The following is a 14,327-nucleotide window of genomic DNA, read 5'->3' as shown; positions in this document are numbered from 1 at the left end:
GTACGTTTACGTACGTACGTACGTACGTACGTGTGTGTGTGTGTGTGTGTGTGTGTTGTGCGCGCACGCACGCACGAATACCGGAAAAGCGTCTATTAAATGATACGTAGATTTCTCAAGCAAGTGTCTCGAGTAAGAAATTCAGATGTCGAACATTACGATAAAATGCGAATCGAAATCTTGCAAAATTCATGGCTCGATTTTTCTCGCGCGAATTCGAATGGATTCGATCATTTCGCACGAAATTTTGTGACACGACATATCCGATGCGAGCCGCAAAACGGAAATCAAACGTTGCTCGTTGCACGGCCATTTTGAGTAGCCAACGATTTTACCCAGAATGCACAGCGTCGCGTCGCTTTTTTCGATTCATTGTCGTTGGACTTCATTTTACGCAACTGTCGTCAGCAGCTGTTTAGAATGGCGCATTCACGGATAAAATATTTTTTTTTACACGTTTTACACTTTCTAAACGAAAGCTATTCTCACTATTCTTTTTCTATACTCCGGGACTGAACTCGCATTATTCATTTTTTGTCCCTTTCTCTCCAATGTGAAGAAAAAGAAAGATAAACCGTGCAAGTTCAATTCTGAGGTACGAAAACGGGAATGGCTTTAACGGTCGAAACAGTCGCTTTGAAGGGAAATTTCTCGACAGGCATCATGGCGATTAACGGCGACCAAGTTTTGCCAAATGCGCAAGAGTTTCATAAATTATTTCTTATCCGCGAAAATGAGAGAAATCCGATATTTCAGAGGAGAAAATTGGGGAAAATCGCGTAAAATGATCACCGACGTCAATAATGAGAAGATCTATCGAGAAAATCTCACGAATCGCGGACGGCCATTTAGAAAAGAGAAACGAACAACGCAGAAACAGTTAGCTCGCGCGCGCGTTACGTTGTTAAATTGATACATACCATACAACGTGAAGCAATGAATTTTTTCGAGGGTTCAGGAACTCGCGCTTAATTCTAACACGTACTTCTCGTTTAAAGCAGGCAGGAATCCACACTAATTGACGCCACTGACGGCCGAATGGATTGGAATGGAACAGGCTCTAGTAGAACGTCAAGTTGGCCGACGTCGCCGTGCAAAAGGCGCAAGCGAGGATGATCGGAGCACGACCTGCCCGACAGGCTGGCTTTCCATTAGGCGTAACAGACAGAACGGCCACGATGGAGGACAGACGGACGGACAATCGCCGTCTCGGAGGAATTTCTGAATTCTGAGCGACCGCGTGTCGCAACGTCGCGAAAACGACGCCGACTGAGCGGTGCGCCACGCCCGTGCCGATGGAAAGCCAGCGCAGCCGTCTCGCAGTCGATGTGACTATCGTATCATGGTGAGAATGAAAGAGGAAAAATATTACCTACACGTCCGTGCCAACGCCGCGCCGGAAAGGAAGGAGATGCCCTTGCTTCCGGTATATGTACGCGATCGCGACTCGATCGAGAGCTCGATTAGCGCCACCTTCGCCATTCGAGTTTCACGGTGGGCTCTTTCAAACATGTTTTACGCACAAGATTAATTGCTTTCGCGTAATTTGGCCTGAATTGGCCTAAAAAAAAAAAAATATACAATCGGTTGGTAATATTATTTAATAGAAAATAATATAATAAAATTATAATTTATATGTCACATTGATAATAATATAATTATTTACAAATTTAACGATATAACATATTCAGCGTAAAAGGCTCCATGCTTCATGTAAGAAGATATTCATGGAAACGTAAAAAAAATTTATCAGATACTTTGTATAAATTATGTAACATTTAATTGAATCGGTTTAATAATAAACAGACTATTTTGTATAATTTATTCGTTATTACAGAAAAGGAAAAAGAAATGTGAACTCTTATTCTGTGCACTAGTAGATTATTTCTGAGGAAACTCGAAAAAATAAATGGAAATGGAATGATTCGATTGACTTAATCAAATTCAAAGACAAAAACTGAAACAATTCTTCAAAATATAATTATACATTTCACAATTTCAACGGTACAAACAATTTTGATGCATAATTGGTTTTATTTACATAACGATATTGTTCCCGATTAATATACAATACTAATGTTATGGAAAGGGACATAAAATATGGAAATAATTATGAATTGCGATTAACACAATATACATATATGTGTGTGTGTGTGTGTGTGTGTGTGTGTGTGTGTGTGTGTGTGTGTGTGTGTGTGTATGTATATACACGATATAGAAAGGCAATTTCGGTAATAACACAAATACATAAAGTGAGGATTATATATAGCACTTTCTGCGCTAACTCGTGCTACTTGGTAATCGTTACATATTTTATGCCAAGTTTTCTATTTATGAAACGACAACTCAGTCTTGTGAACTGATTCAGCTGAATTTAACAGAGTGCCAACGTGATGACGAATATCACGGTGACGAAAGAAAAAGCTGATGGAAATAATAATTGCATATTGCCCAGAATTCGAAGAGATAACAATTTTATTATATACCCGTTTCGGATTATGTAAAGAATAAATGATATAAATGAGATACTGATTTTCACTGAGTATCGATAATAGGATAATAGGATAACTTAAATGCGTTATTCCGGATCTGGCGTCTTTTCTGTGACGATCGGTTGTTCCACTTCCTCCTTGTTTTCTTTTTCCTTCTTGTTTTTGGCATCAGGAACCCATAGACCACTGTCAATGCAACGTTTCATGTGATATGTCGCCTCTTCTTCCGGCATCGCGGCTATTGTTTGTTGCAACAAAGGAATATCTTGCACTTCGAAACATTTCTGTAAAGCCTAGAAAAGAGAAAAAAGAAGGATTAAGAAGGAAATTTCATAGCATTAGTTCAAATGTGTGCATCTCGAAATAAATTTTTATTTACCTCTGGAAGACTTTCGAACACTTCGACCGGATCGAGTCCACCGGGACCTAAACGAGCCTTTTTTTCCTCTTCCTCAGCCTCTCTAACCGCGTCAGCTACCTTCTCTGCTGCTCTTTTGCGTATTCTGTCCTTAAACGCTCGAAGTTCGTCATCGAAGGAAGTTTTATATTCCACTTCAGCAATTTGAATGCGACTGAAAAAGGAGCCAACACACGCTCGCGGATCAACGTCCAATTGTTTAGACAGCTCCAATATATATTGCATACATATGCATTGATGCGCAACGTGCTCCATCAAGTTATGTTTCTGAAAATATAATATAGAATCAAATATAATAAAAATACATAATAAATATAGAATTGACAGAAAAAATCCCATCTTCGATCAAAGCGGGTCTTGGTATGTTTATTTGCAAATTTGCATATGAACATTCTCAAGCAGCAAGATCCACTCTAACTAAAAATATTCCTTCTCTTATTCTCATTGGTCTAAATTTTATAGAGAGAATTGTTATAAATATTAATTATTAAGTCTGTCTAATAAAGCGCTCTAGTTTAGCGATAGTACAGTTGGATGTCAAATTTACTTCTTCCATTTCCAAATTGATGCACCAGATGACCAAATAATTTGCTGTATTTTCGCAAACCAAGTATGGATGATCTTGTAAATATTTCTTGCTGTCATCATATTTTCTTAGCATGCCAAACTCTTTCAGTTTCTTCTCGTTATCTTTAACGAATTGCTTCATTCGTTTTTCTTTTTCCTCGTCAGATAGACTGGCGTCATCATCCATCCTTGCAGGCTTTGTATTTATTACAGTTTTCGTAAAGCCATCTTGTCCAATAGTGTCTACATTCCATGGTGTCAATCTTTCCTTCTTTTCCATTTCTTTCTCCTCCTCCTTAATCTTTTTCTGCTCCTGTTCGAGATCCTGAAGAACTTTTTTCAACGTAGTTAAATCAGCTGAATCATTACGTTCATTTTCTAATTTGGCTAATTTCTCCTTTGTATCTTTGAGTTTTTGCAATGTTCTAAAATAACACATATTATAACAGAAATTAGCTTAATGTTGTATATAGAGGAGATTACACTATTCAACATATTTTTGCTCATACTCTATTTTCTTTCTGTTGTGTTCATCTTGCTCTTTCTTGCGCTCTTCCATTCTCTCTACTCGTGCTTGATGACGCCATCTGAATAAGGATGGCGTATCAATATTTGGATGTGTATCATCTTCGTCATCTGAAATCTAACGATAAGAGTAGTAAAAGCTATTAGTATAAGAACATTTGAATTGAATAAAATCTAAATGTACAAACATTGTTACTGTTAAAAGATAGTGTGATCATAAAAATAAAGTCTGATAATTCAAATTGATTAGTCAGATGAAGTATAAGAAGCAAAGAAACTTTATAAAATTGCAAACTAATCATATACTAAAATTTAAAAATTTATGAAAAATAAAAATCAGTTTGGCTTCTAAGAAACTTGGATAATTCGCAACATTTGACAGTGCAAAGATCTATAATAACGTTTCAGAGAAGACTCAATTCTATTATTCACGATACATAAACTGCATTCTAAATCGGGATAGTCGAGCTGAATCGAAACTCTTTGCAGCAATTGATTCTTTTGGTAATGTGTCATAATAATCTCCGGTGCAAGAATGACGCACTGCCGGCGAGATTTGATCCTGGGTCTCATCTTCAAGAACATTCCACTGGATCGCTGGAACCAGGGAGGATGACTGATATTGTTCTTACTTCGATATTCTTCCATTTGCTGTAATCCACCATTGTAGCGCTCGAATGTCGTCAACGAGTCGCTTTCACGCAACGAGTTCGTCAGCTTGGAATAAACGATTCCTTCCTCTTTTCTTCCTCTTCTTTCAGCAGACAGTGCACAGAAACCTTAGATTGCCACTCTCGTTTCCGCTTCTCTGATCGCTGACGCTTCCTCCTTTTTATCAAGTCTGATTACCGACTGACTATATAGTAGGCAATTTTAAGGAAGGACGAAAGATGGCAGATCAGGTATCGATCGATAATTCGTGATTGCACTTTCTACACTTGAAATGAAATAAGTATATATATCATTGTAAATTAGAGAGAAAAAGAGAGAAAGTTGAAAAGTACATACAAAAGTTCAGCTCTAAAGAATGACCAACATTTTAGCAGAATTTTAGCGTTGCGATAGATATGAGAAAGATTGTAATTGAAAAATTCTGTAAAAAGAAATGAAAACCTTTATAAACATTAAAATTTTTCCAACAAAATAAAAAAAAAAGATAGAAATTGTAGATTGAAGTACAAGACGTAAATTTGAATTGAACGTAAATTTAAAGGGTTAAAGCCCCCGTGACGGCGGGCCGGTTAAAAGATACGAGACTTTTTAATGAATTATTGCGAATGTAATAAACATTGATTAAATAGTTACGTAGTTGACATTCTCTCTTTTGTAGGATTGTTTGTGATGGCTTAGATTTGTTGCCTATCGTGTTTAGATGAAGAATGATCAATTTTTTAAGTAGATAGGTTATATGTAACAAGGAAACAAGTTATAAATAACAGTACCATTCTTTAGATATTTCGTATTCAATTTACATTGTAAAAATGATTGGGATGAGAATGAATGCGTTTAACGATACTGGACTTGGAGAACCTGAGCAAGATGCGAATACAGCCCTCATAGAACTTGATAAAGGTTTGTTTGTACCATTAATTTTTCTAACCTATTTACAGCACATAATATCTCAAATACTAAACAAATATTAACAAATAATCTTATTATAAATGCAAACATATATGCAAACATACAGTTTATTATGCTTACTGCATAAGAATTCATTTTAGTTTCAAGTGTGTGTGTGTGATTATAGGTTTACGTTCTGCCAAGACTGGGGAACAATGTGAAGCTATAGTACGTTTTCCTCGATTATTTGAAAAGTATCCCTTCCCAATATTAATAAACTCATCTTTATTGAAATTGGCCGAAGTATTTCGTACAGGGAGTAATTTCTTACGAGTATGGGTTTTAAGAGTATGTCAGCAGAGTGAAAAGCATCTTGATAAAATTTTGAATGTAGATGAATTTGTAAGACGTATTTACAGTGTTATACATTCTAATGACCCAGTCGCTAGAGCGCTTACTCTGCGTACATTGGGGAGTGTAGCTGGCATTATTCCTGAAAGGCAGCAAGTAATATCTTCAGCTAATTAGTAAAAAACAAGACAATTTCTAGCTTATAATAAAGTTATTAATTTTTATACCAGGTACACCATAGCATAAGAAGATCCTTAGATTCTCATGATTCAGTTGAAGTAGAAGCTGCAATATATGCTGCTCAAATGTTTGCAGCACAGTCCAAATTATTTGCTGTATCCATGTGCAGTAAGATTTCTGATATGATTAGAGGTCAAGCTACTCCAGCTTCAATGAAGTTGCAGCTTATACCGATTCTACAGTATATGCATCACGATACTTTTACAGCATCAATGGTATATAATATTTTGTATACATAATAAACTTTATATATAAATATATATATATATACTATTTTTTTATTAAAGGTAAATGAACTGTGTATGGAGCTTCTTGCGAGTTATCCAGCAGTGGAATTTGTCAGAGTCACTCTGAGTGCACTAAGTACTCTTGCTTCTGCAACATTGTTAGATGTGCCACAACAAGTTGCATTATTACTGCGCTATTTGCAAGATGATCCAAGATTGTCTGTTAAACGTCACGCCTTGCATCTTTTGCATAGTTTGGCTAGAAGAGGAGCACATCTCTGGCCACAGGGTGCTCTTAATAATTTAATTGGTATATGATTTGTGTGTGTGATATAATTTACTATTTGATATATGTACGAGTGATATAATCAATATCTAATATAATTTAGAGAGTACCACGACACTTTTGCAAGATGGTGCAGGAAATACAGATCTTCTCATTCGTACATTAGACGTAATCGAGGTCAGTTAAATTGATGTAACATAATTTAAACCTCAAAAATTTCTTTTACAATATACATTTACATATGTTTATCAAAATGCAGGTGCTTAGCCAAAATGCTGTAACGTGCGATGCAAATATGGAAGAAAATAGTCCCTTATTGCAATTATGTTTAAATGCATGTTACTCGCCTGACCTGTTTGTCGCAGTAAAAGCCATTACTATACTTTCTAGAGTTGCCTGTTATTGGTATGTACATGTAAAATTTTTCTCTTAGAATATGTAAGATAGATAATTAATATGGATTATTTTGTTAACAGTTACCAAGAAGGATTGCCTGCTTATGGTATACAAGATGTGATTTCCTGTCTTGAATCTCTGATTGTATTATTAGTTTTGGACGATAAATATTTACATCAATTGAAGGCATGCCTACGTTCAATAGTAAAACTGTGTCAATCACAGCCCAGTCATTGTGTTTTGTTTGTCGATGCTATTGGTTCTACTCTAATCAATGCTAGTGCAGAAAACAGTCAGAATGAGAAGCAGACAGTCGCATTATGTGAAGCCTTGGGTGCTATTGGTAGTTTAGGAGAGAATACATTGCTTCCACTTTTACCCGATATTTTGATCAAGCTTAAACAGACATCTCATGTACATACAAAGGTAAGTTTATAAGTATATGAATATGTAAGAATTGTTTCCTTTATATAGAACAATTTTTAGTTTCTTAACAGATATTTCTTCATAAATGAGATTCTATTTTGATTTAAAAAGGTAATGCTTTGTACATTATTATTCCAAACGGTGGCTGGAGGATACGAATGGAATTCGGAATGTTTAGAGGCGGTAAACAACATTGTGAGAAACGTGGATGGTTGGGCAAAATATCGTATTGCGCGCAGCGCAGCAAGATACGGCCATCATACAATTGCTACTGAAATATTTAAAGGTCTAAAGGAAACTGTAGCATCGGAGCAGTTACATTTTTGGCTGTCAGGTTTAGAATTAGTTACAAAAGCAGAATGTTGTCTTATGTACGTATTTTCCATTTTATCTGCTGTCAAAACCATAATACATTATCTTATTTGTTCTTCTCTTATCTTATTTTTCTTCTTCTAACATAATAATATATGTATAAAGAAATAAAACGGAAGGCGAAGATAATATGAATAAAGCTGAGATTGTGGAAAAACTGAATGGCGCGATAGCGCGTTATGCAAGCGCTTGCGCGTCTCTCAAAGCCGCTAGCACTCCATTACGCAGTTTGCAATTTCCAAGCGAATATTCAAAATTACGTTGTGAATTCTTACAGTCCATTGCACAATTGTTACATTCATGCATGTAAGTAAAAATATAGCAAATGTAATCAAGAAAAAGAAATTGTAGAAATCAAAATTTAAATTTTTAGATCTTTATGTACCGCACCACCACCTGCTATAGCTGTCACAGTCGTCATTGCAACGAAAGACGATCTCCAGAGATACGGACGTGTTACGCATCAGGTATAATTTATATAATTATAATTGTAAAGTGATTTTAATTATAATATCTACCTACAACTATATACTTACGGCTATATGTATACACTTATACAGGGTGTCCTATTTTAATGTGCCACCCCAAATAACTTTTTTTATTTTTAATTATAGAAAAAAATGTTTCGGACAAAAGTTGTATGGCTTTAAGGGGAACATAAGATGGTGTCATTAGTTCGATCTTGAATATTTGTTTGAAGATTACGTGAAAGTTACCTTTAATTTCTTAAATCGAACCCTCTACTTTTTATTGCATATTCTTGTAGATCACCTCGAAAACTTTCCAAAACACTACAATTAAGTTCATTTTCATTAAGTACTTTTCAAGTTATAAGACTTGCAAGTTACAGCACCGCCGGCATTAGCATTATCCAAGGTGTCCGATCGATGGCTAAAACCTCTTGAATGTTGTTCAGGATCATGATCTGCATAACATTTGTCAAGATCAAGATCATTGGAGGTTATTCCTCTTATTTTCATTTTTGCACTAAAAATTACATTTCTACATAAAAAAGAAAATAAGAGATACGAACCTCCAATGGCCTTACTTAATGAAAATGAACTTAATTATAGTGTTTTGGAAAGCTCTACAAGAATGTGCAATAAAAAGTAGAGGGTTTCGTTTAAGAAATTGAAGGTAATCTTCACGTGACCTTTAAACACCTATTCAAGGTCAAACTAATGACACTATCTTATGTCCCCTCCCCCCCCAAAGCCATACAACTTTTGTCCGAAGCATTTCTTTCTATGATTAAAAATAAAAAAGTTATTTGGGACAATAAAATGGGACACCCTGTATATTGTATACTGATATACTACAGTGTATATTATAAATTTTACAGTTAAGAAAATCAGCGCAAGATTTGAAAAACTGTGCGGAAAATTACCAAAAGTTATATCAATCAGCCTTTGATGCTGATCCGGAATCATTGGCGAATATTCGGGCGTATCCTTTTATCAGAAAAATTTTTATTCAATTATCGCATTTATTAAGAACATTCTCTTGGCTATTTACCTTAATTCATCTCTTGCAGATTACAAGAAATATGTCGGTTATTAGCAAATAGCCTAGAACGAGTCTGTGGCGGACCTAGTATTTCTATGTACCAGCAACAGAATGATTCTGTGAATTTTCATTTTGGTGACTCCGTAGAGATGCGACAGTTGGCTCGTTGTTGTGCCGAATTGCGTCGTTTAGCACCATCCTGTATAGGTGGCGAAAGCAAGAATGGAGCAATTAGCCATTTGAGAGTTAGTTGTTTGATGTCGCAAGTGACGCTTCTTGCCGGTGGAACGATGAGATTGCCGATTCCGCGATATTTCTTTCAAACTCTACAGACTACTAGTATTAAGCTATCTGTATCACCTCAACCACGTGTTCTCGGTGAGCCCGTATCTGTGCCGCAAGGTAGCCAACTAGCGCTCAAAGTCGAAGGAGTATTGCGACACGGTCGACGGGCTTCCCTTTTCCGTTCCGTCGCTGCGGTGTGTATTTCTATCTCGACGACGCCGCCTTCGAAAATAAATTCTGATCAAAAGGTAGATAAAGTATCTAAAATTACGATCACATTAATTATTAAAAATTAAATAGTCTATATTATGCATGTTTGTTGAAATGAATATTAAAGATTAATTCGTAAATTATTAATTATTAACAAAGATTAATATATTATTATTATTTAATTATTATTATTAAATAATATTAAATAAAGCATATGTTTGTTTATAGGATTCCAATATGAACGAATTGCAGCAAACGGTAACACCACATCGGGATTTCTTCGCTTGCGAATTTTTATTGTCCTTGGGAGTACCTGGATCTACGATTATACCGCCATGCACGGTTGGTGCAAACACTGTCCCGAGTACCGGTGGTCAATATCAAATCACGGCGAGCGCGAGTATACTCGACAAAGATGGTAATGTGTGGAAGTGTGGCCCACGTTCCACTTTACCTGTTAGAGTACACGAAGAACCTGCGAAGAGAAAGTTACCTTAAAGAGTTAAGTTACCTGAAGTTACATGCATTTCGTGGTATGCAATATATATTTTATAATATTTTTATTCAAATAAATTTTAATAAGAATGAATTTTAATAAATTATTCTCATAGAAAATCCATATCATAATTTTGTTTTTAATTTTAAAATAAAAGCTGCATCATGCATTTATATTAGTAATAATATAGTTACGGGATGTAATGTATCACAAACATATTTTTCGTGATTTATTTCATTCTTTGTTTTTTTTTTTTAAATAATTTTTACCAAAGTTTATCGTTATACTTAATAAGTATTAACGCGACAATTTCTTGTTATTACAGCGATATTTGATTCTTGTTGAAACACGCAATCTTTACATTTTTAATTTTTTTGTAGGAATATTCATTTTTTATAGATTTATATAAATTTAGATATATATTTTTAATGTAAAATACAACGATACGTATATGAAGAAAATATCTGAATTGATACAAATCGTCGACTTTTAACTGCAAGTGAGCCCACAAATAAAACTTATTTTAGGCGGTCTAATTCGTGTAAAAATTCTGAATATAATTCTATTTGTAATTTTATGGACTGCATAATACGAAAAATATTAAAAAATTTAAAAGGAAAATATAGCACATAAAATTGTAAATAGACTTCTATTCTAAAATCTGACACAAATTTTAGATCGTTTAAAACGGACTTTAAAATATTGTTCTGAAAAAAAAGACGATCTATTCGTAATATCAATCACAATTATATTATCTTTAATTACATTATAATTTTAATTGCCTATTTTTAGAACTATATTTTAATTCTTTGAAAATATATCGAAAAACGAAACTTATATATTTTAGCTATAAAATTCTTCACAGTAAATAATTCTTTCGAAGAAGTCACGCTTACACATTTTAAGGAAATATGTTTTACATTCAAGTATCGTATTAAATCATTTTGTATATCTCGTTGGTTAAAAATTTCTTGTGCACATCTAAAAAACGCGCGCAGGATCCGTCGTAGCGGAGTGACGTTAGCCGTCAAGTAGCGAATGTCGACGTTTGAGTGGACGCTTCGCGCGGGCGACGACCTATAAAAGGGAGATCACGAGAGTGGCGGACGCACAGTCGCGCACAGTCTATCTGCCGGTACGGTTCGGAGCGGAGCGCGCGAACGGCCGAGCGTTACTTATATTCATTATTCCATTCCATTCGAAATTACCTGCCCGGCATTATCTGCGGGAAGCAACAGTTATGTCTTCGAGGAACGTTGCAGCGTTGATCGCCGACCCGCTGCGCTGTTGAACCTCGTCGCGCGTTGTGCCCGCGGTAAGTCACAAGTCAGGAACTTTTTTTGACGGGTTTTCTTAAAACCCTTGCGTTTCCCACTTCGCGCCATTCGTCCGCGCCAAGTTCGGTCTAACATTACATATTCCTAAATGCTGTGCGTCGGGGGAACGCGCGATTGCTTTTTAATATCTGGTGGTCTCGCTCTTCGCGAAAGTTTCAGTATGTCATTTTAAGTCCATTTCCATATTTATAATTTGTACAAGTTTCCCCTCGACGCGACGGCCGGCGAAAGCGGGCGCCATTTTCAAAAATCGTAATGAAGGTACGAGCTACTATAAATGCTGTATAATCTTTCAGAATGCTAGTCAAGTGCATTGAATAATTTTTATGAAAATCGTTATTTTAATCGCCAGCTGCCACATAAAAACTTTTCGATCAGATTGGTGCATTACCAATTGCTACTCTTGGACATTGAAGTCTAAAATTTAGCGCTTATGCCAATTCAAATCTCAAGCCAAGTGATCGAAGCACCGTTTTAACATTGATTGCACAATCGATTATTGATGAATTTTTTATTATTTATAGTTTAAAAGAGTATAGTGTTTTGATTGTCATGCAAATATCGCATTGAAAATACTCGTAACTTGAATTATGATTGGAATATTAGAAATAATTAAAAGACGTGAGGCATAATGAGAATTTTTGTGTATACATTTGCCGTGTCGCTTTAATTCAGAATGAAAATGGTAAAAATTGATTTTTACCGCAACTATAGCAAAATTTAACTTTCGTATTTGTTTTACGATGTTTCTCATAATTATAACAAAACCTTATTAATTTTGTTGTTTAAAAACTTATGTTCCATAATACGCTAAGTTAACTTGACACAGAAAATTTATCGAGCAAAGTTGAAAACGAAATATCGCGCGCGTTTCGTAAACTTTTATCGGTCAAAACACTCGTCAATGTTCTTGATGCGCATTTCGTTTCGTCTTTAAGGACGGAGCTTTTCGATCTCGATCCTTTAGAAAATACAAGAGAAATATCTTTGTCATTTTATTTAACGCAAAACTTGATCTGGAAACGAGAATCTCTTCGCATCAATCGAATAATATCACTCTCTTCCATTATTACTTGTTTTCACAAGTAATATCGCGTTCTGCAAGTCGGAACCGCGATCGCGGAGGGAAACGGCGGACGAGGAAGAGAACGAGAGTCTTGCAGTCGAGTAAACTGCCGAACTTTGGCTCCAGATTAATTTGCTGGTACCTCGGGGGAGCTTCGGAAGCCACGGATGCCGGACGCGGCTTCTCGTGCGGGAGATCCGGGGAGCTGTGTGTGTGTGTGTGTGTGTGTGTGTGTGTGTGTGTGTGTGTGTGTGTGTGTGTGTGTGTGTGTGTGTATGTGTGTGTGTGGAATCAAATCAAGCACGCGTGGATCAAGTTCCGACAATAGAGTCTTAAAGCGCGTTCGGGGAAACGCCATTAGCGCTGTTTGTGCTATTCTATTCTTGTTTTACGTCTAATAAGCGATGATGGTGGAATAACACAAACAGCACTAATAATAGCGTCTCTCCTAACGCATCCTTAAAATTGCGGGTATAAACCTCTTGACAAGGGTAACTGATTGCGACAATGGTAAAGGTCGTCCGCAATCTAAAACGCGCTGCTTCTCTGCGGGAGAGAAGGATCGTTCTAGGGAGGAATCCTTCTGGCGATCGTCTTCATCAAGAATCAACTTTGCGCGCTTGATACACCTAATTGAATTCGTCGATCCTTGTATTGCGACGGCTAGTTAGACGACACGTAACTGTTACAAATAGATTTCGCTAATATTTCAAAAGACTTTAATGTCTAACTCTGTTATGGACCACCAAGCGATCGATTAAAGGCAATTCCATTATTTCATTAAATTAAATATCATGTTATTTTTGTTGTACATATGTTTTGCCACAAATGACACATCCAATTAGACGAGACAGGGCAGGTTTGATTTATAATTAAACATTAACTTCATTACTGCTGAAATTTACTTGCTTTGGTTATCGGAAAATTCTCCGGGCGCAAATTCTGTTATCGCTGCATTCTAAAGTAATCGTCCTTTAAGAAAAGCAAATTTAGATTTAGTGTTGCGTAAAACGACCGCTACGTAGACATTATAAACTACGTAGACTTAACGGGCTTGAAAAAAGCGGACGATAATGAAAAGGAAGCGCTTAGTGTAATTGATTTGTGTGCGCGGCAAACTTAATGGCACTTTCTTGGAAAGACTTTGAGAAGACAATTGAAATCATTCACGTATTATTTTAATATATCTTTTTTGATTTACAAAACATCGCAGGTAATTGAGTGGATCACTCACATTTATTTCGTAAAAAAGTGAAATTTTTTAATTTATTTAATAAAGATGATTAAACTTTGCTCTTTTAAATACGCATAGCATGCAATAAAAAATATAATTAAATTACTATTCTTAATTGATTGCAAAGCGACGAATTGTGTTACTATATTACATAATATATTACAATATATTAGGTTGTTCGGAAAGTAATTTCGTTTTTTCTTATGAAAATGAAAGACGATTTTCAATCAGACGCGTTTCAAATGATCATGAACGGTCGAATTCGATACATTTAATCTCTCAGCGATCTCACGAGTTGTTATTCGCCGGTTTGCATCAATTAATGCCTTTATT

General features: G+C 35.7%; 3 protein-coding genes and 1 pseudogene across 3 annotated transcripts in view; 3 read left to right on the top strand and 1 right to left on the bottom strand.

Moving 5' to 3' along the window:
• The first annotated feature begins 36 nt into the window (after positions 1 to 36).
• On the top strand, positions 37 to 1,551 carry LOC108756573 (annotated as a pseudogene).
• Positions 1,552 to 2,155: 604 nt separating this feature from the next.
• Positions 2,156 to 4,856, bottom strand: LOC108756525 (hsp90 co-chaperone Cdc37). The gene is made up of 5 exons (XM_018500407.1): positions 4,635 to 4,856; positions 3,987 to 4,120; positions 3,458 to 3,902; positions 2,872 to 3,177; positions 2,156 to 2,785 (listed from the first exon to the last, which is right to left on the bottom strand). The coding sequence occupies exons 1-5, from the start codon at positions 4,665 to 4,667 to the stop codon at positions 2,579 to 2,581; spliced, it is 1,125 nt and encodes a 374-aa protein (XP_018355909.1). The 5' UTR covers positions 4,668 to 4,856; the 3' UTR covers positions 2,156 to 2,578.
• A 513-nt stretch (positions 4,857 to 5,369) lies between these two features.
• Positions 5,370 to 10,377, top strand: LOC108756524 (integrator complex subunit 7). The gene is made up of 13 exons (XM_018500406.1): positions 5,370 to 5,574; positions 5,750 to 6,069; positions 6,144 to 6,368; positions 6,441 to 6,690; positions 6,770 to 6,843; positions 6,926 to 7,071; positions 7,143 to 7,488; positions 7,600 to 7,859; positions 7,966 to 8,166; positions 8,234 to 8,327; positions 9,203 to 9,306; positions 9,395 to 9,899; positions 10,090 to 10,377. Exons 1-13 carry the CDS (start codon positions 5,484 to 5,486, stop codon positions 10,357 to 10,359), a joined length of 2,886 nt encoding a protein of 961 aa, XP_018355908.1. The 5' UTR covers positions 5,370 to 5,483; the 3' UTR covers positions 10,360 to 10,377.
• A 1,124-nt stretch (positions 10,378 to 11,501) lies between these two features.
• Positions 11,502 to 14,327, top strand: part of LOC108756561 (lachesin-like) — a 48,939-nt gene continuing 46,113 nt past the window's right edge. The window contains exon 1 of the mRNA XM_018500455.1: positions 11,502 to 11,672. The gene's annotated coding sequence lies outside the window, so the exon portion shown is untranslated. The remainder of the gene's footprint in view (positions 11,673 to 14,327) is intronic.

The sequence above is a fragment of the Trachymyrmex septentrionalis genome, unplaced genomic scaffold, assembly GCF_001594115.1.
Source record: "Trachymyrmex septentrionalis isolate Tsep2-gDNA-1 unplaced genomic scaffold, Tsep1.0 scaffold128, whole genome shotgun sequence".
NCBI lineage: Eukaryota > Metazoa > Arthropoda > Insecta > Hymenoptera > Formicidae > Trachymyrmex > Trachymyrmex septentrionalis.
Note: the sequence above shows the minus strand (reverse complement) of the source record. Positions and strands in the feature narration are given on the sequence as shown.